At 31.9% G+C, this 8,718-nt stretch overlaps 1 protein-coding gene across 1 annotated transcript; it reads right to left on the bottom strand.

Annotated features, from left to right (window-relative positions):
* Positions 1–1,069: 1,069 nt before the first annotated feature.
* LOC140874922 (putative cyclin-A3-1) lies at positions 1,070–3,798 on the bottom strand. The gene is made up of 7 exons (XM_073278409.1): positions 3,190–3,798; positions 2,425–2,657; positions 2,176–2,328; positions 2,049–2,082; positions 1,810–1,959; positions 1,586–1,720; positions 1,070–1,488 (listed from the first exon to the last, which is right to left on the bottom strand). Exons 1-7 carry the CDS (start codon positions 3,529–3,531, stop codon positions 1,411–1,413), a joined length of 1,125 nt encoding a protein of 374 aa, XP_073134510.1. The 5' UTR covers positions 3,532–3,798; the 3' UTR covers positions 1,070–1,410.
* Positions 3,799–8,718: the final 4,920 nt, after the last annotated feature.

Raw genomic sequence — 8,718 nt, 5'->3', positions numbered from 1 at the left:
TATCCAAAAGTTGGCGTCGAAAATTAGTGAAATAGATTGAATCTTCATTTTATATGGAAGAATAAACTTCTAGGAAATAGATTGAATCTTAATTCATTTTCTTTGCAAAAATGTTTTGAAAAGAAAGATATATTATGATAGTTTTTTTTTTTTGAAGGTATATATTATGATAGTTTTCTTTGTGATTGATGTACATTTTCTAGTAGATATTATGCTGCATGTCAATGATTTTGTATGTTTATTTTTCAAGATCTGCATCTGTTTTTAAATTATAAAATATATTTTGCCCGACTAAAATAATATTTTTTTATGGAATAATGCAAAAGTAGGTAGAAATATTTTTTTGCGAAAAAAACCTTAGATAATGCGCTTTTTTTTAATTTCAATTTTGTTAGGATTATTGTAATAGAAATTCGAGTCTTATACAATATTAATATAATATATGTGAATTGAAATGTTGTGTCCATTTCACGTGAAATGAGATGGGGATTGTTTTCCACCAAGACTAGACGCCAAATCACTCGAGTGATGGTCCATTCTCCATCACTCGATTTTTCGTTTTTTTAACCCAACATAACATATTTGTTGGGATACGGTACCTTTATTCTCTTCAAGATGTTTGGTTGACTTCACAAGAAACTTTAATAAACAATTTATTATTATTTGAAAACTTGCGTTTTGATAAATAGTCTCTGTTGATAAATGTTTACCATTCTATTGAAAAATCAATAAACCTCACATTTATTTAAGTGTTCATCGTTAAATGAACCTTAATAACTTAATAATAACATCTCATTACATATATACCCCGGAAATCCAATTACAAATAGGTACCAATTTCCAATTAGAAAAGCCGTTTTGTAGAGCTGGTCAAGTAATGTTTGGCCTCATCAAGTTTAGCATTGCTTTTTTTTCCCCACTATGACGATTGATATTATGAAATTATCTTAATTGTAGAATCGAATGAACCATTCATATAAGTTTATAACACAAGGACAGTCAAATAAACTTCAGCTTTATCGGTTGCGATCCATGTACGAAACTCATTGCTTTATATATTTGTTGTTTTTAAGTAGGCTGTTGAAAGATACACAATTTGTTCCAACAGTCGGTTGAAAAACAATTCCAGTATGTCAACATAAAATGTAGATTTGCGCAAAAATATGAAAAATTCTTTGCTGTTTTAGGCTGCAAGGGAACTCTAAGCAACGTTTTCTTTGGCTAAACATAGTATATGTCGATTTTACCCAGATCACTTGACATCGAAGCTAGGTTACTCTAGACAAATGTTCATCCCAAAGATCCCTTAACCTAACTGGTTGGTAAATAACCTAGTAGGTCCATCAGTTGTGCTCGTTAAGCTTTGTAGTTTGTACATTTTCCCCCGATTTCTCCTTCATAAACTAAACCTTATGAGTCAACTTTGAAGCATTCGAAATAAGACTCCGGTATTTCTGAAGGCGAAGAAAGAGCTGACACGCATTTGAACTGTTACATAAAGAACTATTGTCAATATTTGTTCACAGTTTGTGACTAAACACAAATCAGAACATAGGAAAACATGCATGAAGTTAGGTGTGCCAACCTTGTGTTGCTTGTATTTCTCCCTCACTGCAACCAAAGAACTCAATGTTCTACTTGATTGCAAGTCGTGAAGGATGCAAACACATTCTCTTAAATCTGCTGCTTTGTATCCGGATTGACATTCAAGAGCCAAAGTCTACAGAAAGACAAACAATCACTGAGTTTCACAATTCATCTCATTCAGCAATCCAATGAGACTATCACAAAAATCTAAATAGACTTTACCCAAGGATGTTGCTTAGGATGTAGGATAAATCTTGAAAGGAATGTGACCGAGGCGGCCACCATGGAAGGCAAGAATTTAACACATCCATAATCCAGTAAACTTAACTCAGATAGGTAATACCCCAAGAACTCCAATTGTAAACTAAACCCCTGCATATGCCCAGGTAAATGGAATCAGCTATTTTAAATTCTTGAAAAATAATAATGCAACACTTGACAAAGCGGATAGGGTGCAAAACCTCATCATCTTTTTGAGCCATCCTTGTGAATCTTCTGCAATTTTAATTATCACAAGTAACAACTTTTTAGTCAAATGAACTAAGAAGATCTCAATAACTGACAAAAAAAATCATGATCAAATTCTACCTAAGGAATGTTTTCACGGTGGGATTGCCCATTTCAAATTTTAGGGATTTAAGCACATCACTCTCCATCTTTACCACGTCTTCCTTGGTGTATGTGTTATCAGTGATGTAACAAAAATCTTCCACATGTGGAGGACTAATCTCCTCGTATTTCCTAGCAATCAACCGCATACAAAACTCAATTAGCACATTCAAAAACACAAGGGGGTTGCACAGAAACCAGATGGAATGCAAATAACAATTTTCTTACGAGGCAATGAGCATTGAGGAAACACCAAGAAGTTGAAGTTTTTGCCTATTAATGGCATTTGAAGAAAGGAATCTGTCAATGTAGGAAACCGTCAAATACAATGTGTCGGAAAGAAGCTTGTACTCCTCCACAACCTCGACCAACCAATCTATTAAGACCCCTCTCATGTTTGCTGTGACATCCTTCTGGATTTTTTCTATGTAATCTGACAGTGGCCTTCTCTTGGGCTCCATCTGGGACACAAACAGAAAAACAAATCTTTTTTCATCTTCCCAATCAACAGATCCATTTGATATATCAAGAATAAACACAGGTAATCCAGAAAATTAATCATCGTCAATCAGAGAATTGATGCATCAGAATTCAAACTTATCACCCATAAACCCAAAACCGTTCAAAATTTCCACACAAAAATCTTAGTGTAATATGAATATCTTCTACAGAGTTATCATCCATTTAGCTATCACACAATGGTAACGATACGATTAAGATTAATTTACTTAAGTCCTGGCAAGTGGCAACTAATTCATGTAATTGCAAAATCTGAAACATGAATATTCCAAGAAGATAATTTGAGACCAGTTTTGGAACACCCAAACTCGGGCAATCGTATGCTTTCAACTCAAACTAAGCCTCGATATCCATATGCTTTTTAACTCGTAAGCTTCACCAACTAAATCAACAATCACATCCATCCAAACAAGAAACCATGTTCGATTAAACTCAGAAAAGTAAAATCACGAAATGAACCAAAGTTACACACACCTCCATATTGTGCAGATATCCATATATATCAGAAACATAAGCCCCGCACATCATAGGATCGTCACATCCCCCAACCACATCGATCCCAGAATCAAATTCCTCTTTCGCACTCTCACTTGTCCTCAAACTCACTTTCCGTTTCTTCGCATTCAATTTAGGCCCCTTTACTTTCTTCCCATCTCCAACATCAGATTTCACTCCCACATTTCGAGAAGGCGCGACATTCTGAATCTCACCCAACACCACCCTCTTCTTCTCGCTCCCTTCCTCGATGGACCCTGCAGCTGCTCTCCTCTTGGCAGCCAAGCGCGTTACTCTGACGCAGTTTTCTTGGTCCGCCATTGTAGAGTAGCTAAAACGGAGAACCAACGAAAGCCACGCAGAGAAAGAATGGGGGAAATGTTGGTGAGTAAGAGGGGTGGAGCAAAGCAAGTAGCTGAAGTATATAAGCTACATTTGACATTACAAGAACCGCCATTGAAGTGGAGGTTCAAAAAATTTTGATCGAGCGGGGGGTCCGCTGAAAATGAAAAGGGTTTTCGATTTAATTTCCAATTTTTGGCCCGGGAGGATTGTACAAATGGTTTGAAATTCGAGAATTTGGGGATTTGGGACGAGCTTCCCGGTTAAAACCTTTGGAATTTGGAAAATGGCTCTGTGATTTAAACACTTTCATGTTATTTTTCATCTTTTGACAAAAATTATATACAACTAATATAATTTTGGGACATAAGAATTGAATTTACAGCATACAACAATCGAAACGCGATTCTTAATTTATTGCATAAAAGTTTTGAATTGTCGTCAACTAGAAATATCACGGATTTGATTTTCATCCATTGAGAGAAGTGTCATTATCGAAAAAAATATTGTTTAGTATAAATATATTCATTAAAATAGAATCAATATCGTCATTTTATATCTTACTATAGAACTATCTTATAATATCTCCACTTCAAAGAATAACTATTTTTGATCATAAATGTATGTAGACATAAATACCATTGATATTTTAAAAGAGTATACATTTTTAACTAAAAAATATAACTTTACACACATACAATGCGTTTGCTCCGATGGCTAGTTTTTTTAATTGAAATGTAATAGTAATACCACGTTAGATAAAATCATGATATTTTATATTTTACTATTTTTTTTATTAAATTTTTGGAACACTCATAGTTTTGGTGTTGACACAAAGATGGCAGTTGATTTGAACACACGTGATTCTAATTCGGAGACCAACTCCTCTTGTTTAGAAACGAAACTGAAGTCAAGTAAAAGACGTAGACTGAACAAACCTCAAAGCCAAACTGAAATATGCCACGTTAGATAGAATCATGATATTTTATATTTTACGATTTTTTTATTAAATTTTTGGAACATTCATAGTTTTGGTGTTGACACAAAGATGGCAGTTGATTGGAACACACGTGATTCTAATTCGGAGACCAACTCCTCTTGTTTAGAAGCGAAACTGAAGTCAAGTAAAAGACGTAGACTGAACAAACCTCAAAGTCAAACTGAAATATACCAACTGAGTTGAATTTGACAAAGAGCCAAACTGAAGCCATCAATGATTCGAGTCATCCTCACCTGGTATACTGAATTCAGTTTAGGGAGCTAACTAAATCAGTTTCTCAAAGTCAAAACGTTCAGAGCTCAACTGCTTTAAATAGCCAAACCGACTTACCAAAACTGAACGAATGTCAGACTGACTCATCGAAGAGACTACGTGATCAAGACTGAATCAACCTAACTTTATAAATGTTTTCGTACACAACTGACGCAGCAAAAACAGAGCACTATAGTGTACTATCTGTCAGAGAATGTCCAAGGAAAATACAAGTTAGTGGATTCAATTTGAATTTGAAAATTAAAACCAAGCAATTAATCAAATAACCAAAGCCTAAATTTTTTTTTTTTTTTTTTTGAGAAAAACAGGGCGCGCTCGAGCGGCTAAAAAATTATTGTTCGCCAAGTACAAATATGTATCAAATGGTGCTTGAAAATGGCATTCGGTTTCTTTGAAAAAAACTTGCGCATATATTCGATTTATCAGAGGTAGACTGAATGCCTTCAGTTTACCCACAAAACACTGAGTTGAGGGACTTACGCATACTTCAAAAGCTTACATCAAGAAGCCGAAGAACATGAACACACATATATCAGTGCATCAAATCAGTGAGGATCACACTGTGCTTAAGTGTTGAGTTGTAATACATAGTGTTGTATTAATTTCATCAGTTGAGGTACTGCAACCTCGTTGTTACAAGAATCAGTCGATGACTGAGTTCTTGAGTCTAGGAGTTCTAGGATAGGTAGATTGAGTGTAAGTCCTAGTCTTGGAATGGGCTGTTGCAAAGTGTTATAATAGTCAAATTCTTCTAGAGTGAATCCTTCCAAGAAAGAAGAAGAGGTGACGTAGGAGATTTTGCTCCGAACATCCAGAAACAAACACCTGCGAATTTACTTTCAGTCATGCACTCTCACGCACTCACTGCTTTGATCAAATCATTTTATCATAAGTTCAATCTGTTAGTTGGCATCATTCCGCAACGTATTATTTGTTTGTCAATTAACATCGACAAGCGAAAAAAAAAACGATTCAGTTGACCAACCTCAATTGAACTCAACTTAGTAGTCTTAGGGGTCAACTACTACAGTAATATCGAGAAAGCAGTTTACGAACACCCTATCGATCCCATCATAAACTTATCATGAATTGTAATATCGAATTTAAGTATATACCTTACCATGTGGAGTTAGGTTAAAACATAAATTAGAGTACATGCCAATTGGAGACTTCATACATAAATAAAATAATATACTTCGTTGTTAAGTGTTTTTGGCAGATTATCTTCTCCAAGTTCTGATTTAATGAACTCCTTATGTGAGAAAATCAGTCATTCACAACCACTGATAAAGGATTGCTCGAAAAGTTAATGATTAGTAATCTTTTTTAAAAATCGAATGGAATCGGTCTTATACATACATAAGGAAGGTAATCAAAAAAGAAAGAAGATGAGTTCACTCCACAAGAAAGGGCATCAGTTTGCAAGGGATAATGCATAATATTATGTAGTCACTTGATTTGGTTATCAATTAAATAAAATTTCAAAAATCAAATCAATTCAATTTATTCTTTAAGTTAATGTTTTCAATAAATAAATACAACTGAATAATTTTTCCAATATATATGTATATATAATCAAAATATGAAAGATATTTCTCCCCACAAAATTTATTTTATTTCTTGTTCAATATTTTAAAAAATTTAATGAATTGAAATAAGATATCATTTTAAAAAATTCGAAATAAAACATGAAATACATTAAAAAAATATCACTTGAATTTTATACTATTTGATTATATTTATAATAAAAACATATTAACGATTTAAACATATTGATTTAGTACTAGTTATGCGATATAAGTTTGAAAAGTTGATACGAATTTTTTTTAAAAAGAAAAAAACACACGGTGGAGTAATATTAACATTTTTTAAGTGTAAATAACACTTCTTTTCATTTAATGTGATTATACATCAATACAAATTAATTTTGGATACTGTTGTCAGAATAAATATTTAAATTTATTTTTTGGGTCGAAATTTTCTATCTTATGAGATTTCCTTACAATAATTGAAGAACGGATGCAATGAAAATATTTTAAGATTTTTATATATAACACTTATTGATCATAAGTGTTATGAATACACAAGTTTACAAAGAACAAAACAATTTAAATATTTAATACAAGTCTTTTTTTTCCTCGATGAATTCTAGATCTCTTCTATTCCTCATTTTTGATTCTCTAATTTGTTCATGTAATGAATCTTGCATGCCTTTCTTCTTCCACTGGAATCACCTTATATAGTTGCATTGGTACTCCCAGTGATCTTTAGGTTTTCCTTCAATTAGATTAATTGATTAATACCAACATGCACCATCCTTAATTATTTTGATTACCCATTGTAAGTAAGAAATATGTATACGTCATACAGTCTTACAGATCTAGGTCCAATCGATCGTATGTTGCAATTGACGATCGAACCGGAAAACCGTTTATATAATATAATATAATGAATAATATATTCTGAATTTTAAAAACCCAAGATGTATATAAATAATGGTGTGACTTCATTTGAGGGGAGGATTGTTGTGATATCAACCAAAGTCCCACATTGGTAGATCGAGAAAATGATCATGTGTTAATAAATGGAATGATATCTCCATTGGTATGAGGCCTTTTGCAGAGGCGCATCCAGGAGTTTACATTAGGAGGGGCCGACCAGTATTTACAATAATAAAAATAATTATTATATGTTTATATATAACTCTAAGTTTTTTTTTAAACTTATAACTCTCAATAATAAGAATAAAATAAATAAAAATAAATATAATATCTAAAGTTAATATGAATTTTTTTTTGACAGTAAGTTAATATTAATATATTACCAAAAGATAAAAATCAAATTTTTTTTAACTTGATAAAATATCAAATTATATCGTTGTACTAATGAGATGTTATTGTCTCATTAAATCAGTTTTTTTGTATAGTTAGTAAAGACATGTTAAGAGAGTCCTAAACTTAATTCTAAAAAATGTTTTATTTATATATATAATCAAAAGAATTAAAGAAATAATATGTAACTCTCATTCAATAAATTAAGTTTTAATTACATTTTTAGAAGAAAACAAACTGGAAAAACAAGTGGATACGAGTTTGTTTTTTGTCCAATTCGATGAATATATTTTTCATATAGAAAAAAAATTGTAACTTGCAAGTTATTAAACAAAATCCGAAATCAAGACGCAATAAGAAAATAAAATTCATCATAATAGGAAAAAAAATAACGAAAAAGGTTAACATAAGTCACATAACCAAACGAAAAATTATGAAGTCACGCACTAACCCAATTTTAATAATAAGATAAACCGAAAATTTATTAATATTGGTTTAAAAAACAATGAAATTATTAACGACCAAAAGATCCAAAATCTCAAATCTTAAAATCACGTCAAACATATTAAAAATCGAGTAAGGTATTGTGTATTGAAACCGAGTATACTATGAACTTTTAAAAATTAAAAATTTCTCACGTTTTAATTTTTTTTTTCAAATAAAAGTTGTTAATTTTTCAAATAATAAAAAAATAAAAGGATATAAGAGAGTTTTAAATAAAGGTGTTAATTTTTCAGATAAAAAAAATTAGAAGTGATAAAAGGATTTTAAATAAAATAGGTTAAAAGAGTAATATAAAAAGTTTTTAAAAAAAATCAAATTTAAAGTGTTATGTAAGTGAAAAGAATCGAACATGCATCTTCTGACAAAAGTGAAGGAAGTCCCGGCCACTAGACCAAATGAATGAACATGGTTAATTTTGGGCCAAATATTTATATAATATTATTCCAGAAAATATATACATATATAATAAAAAAATTTCAAAATTTTTGGGGGGGCCGTGGCCCACCTTCGCCCTATGGTGGGTCCGCCCCTGGCCTTTTGAGTGATTCCAAAAGCAAA

This window comes from Henckelia pumila, chromosome 1 (assembly GCF_033568475.1).
Source record: "Henckelia pumila isolate YLH828 chromosome 1, ASM3356847v2, whole genome shotgun sequence".
Classification (NCBI taxonomy): Eukaryota; Viridiplantae; Streptophyta; class Magnoliopsida; order Lamiales; family Gesneriaceae; genus Henckelia; species Henckelia pumila.
Note: the sequence above shows the minus strand (reverse complement) of the source record. Positions and strands in the feature narration are given on the sequence as shown.

What these genes read in the sequence shown, in the direction of transcription:
- LOC140874922 (XM_073278409.1), bottom strand. Translation starts at nt 3,531, where the DNA reads ATGGCGGACCAAGAAAACTGCGTCAGAGTAACGCGCTTGGCTGCCAAG. An exon ending in TCCTCAATGCTCATTGCCTC is followed by an intron (nt 2,329 to 2,424) that starts GTAAGAAAATTG and finishes GTTGATTGCTAG; the next exon opens with GAAATACGAGGAGATTAGTC. An exon ending in AGAAATACAAGCAACACAAG is followed by an intron (nt 1,489 to 1,585) that starts GTTGGCACACCT and finishes TTTATGTAACAG; the next exon opens with TTCAAATGCGTGTCAGCTCT.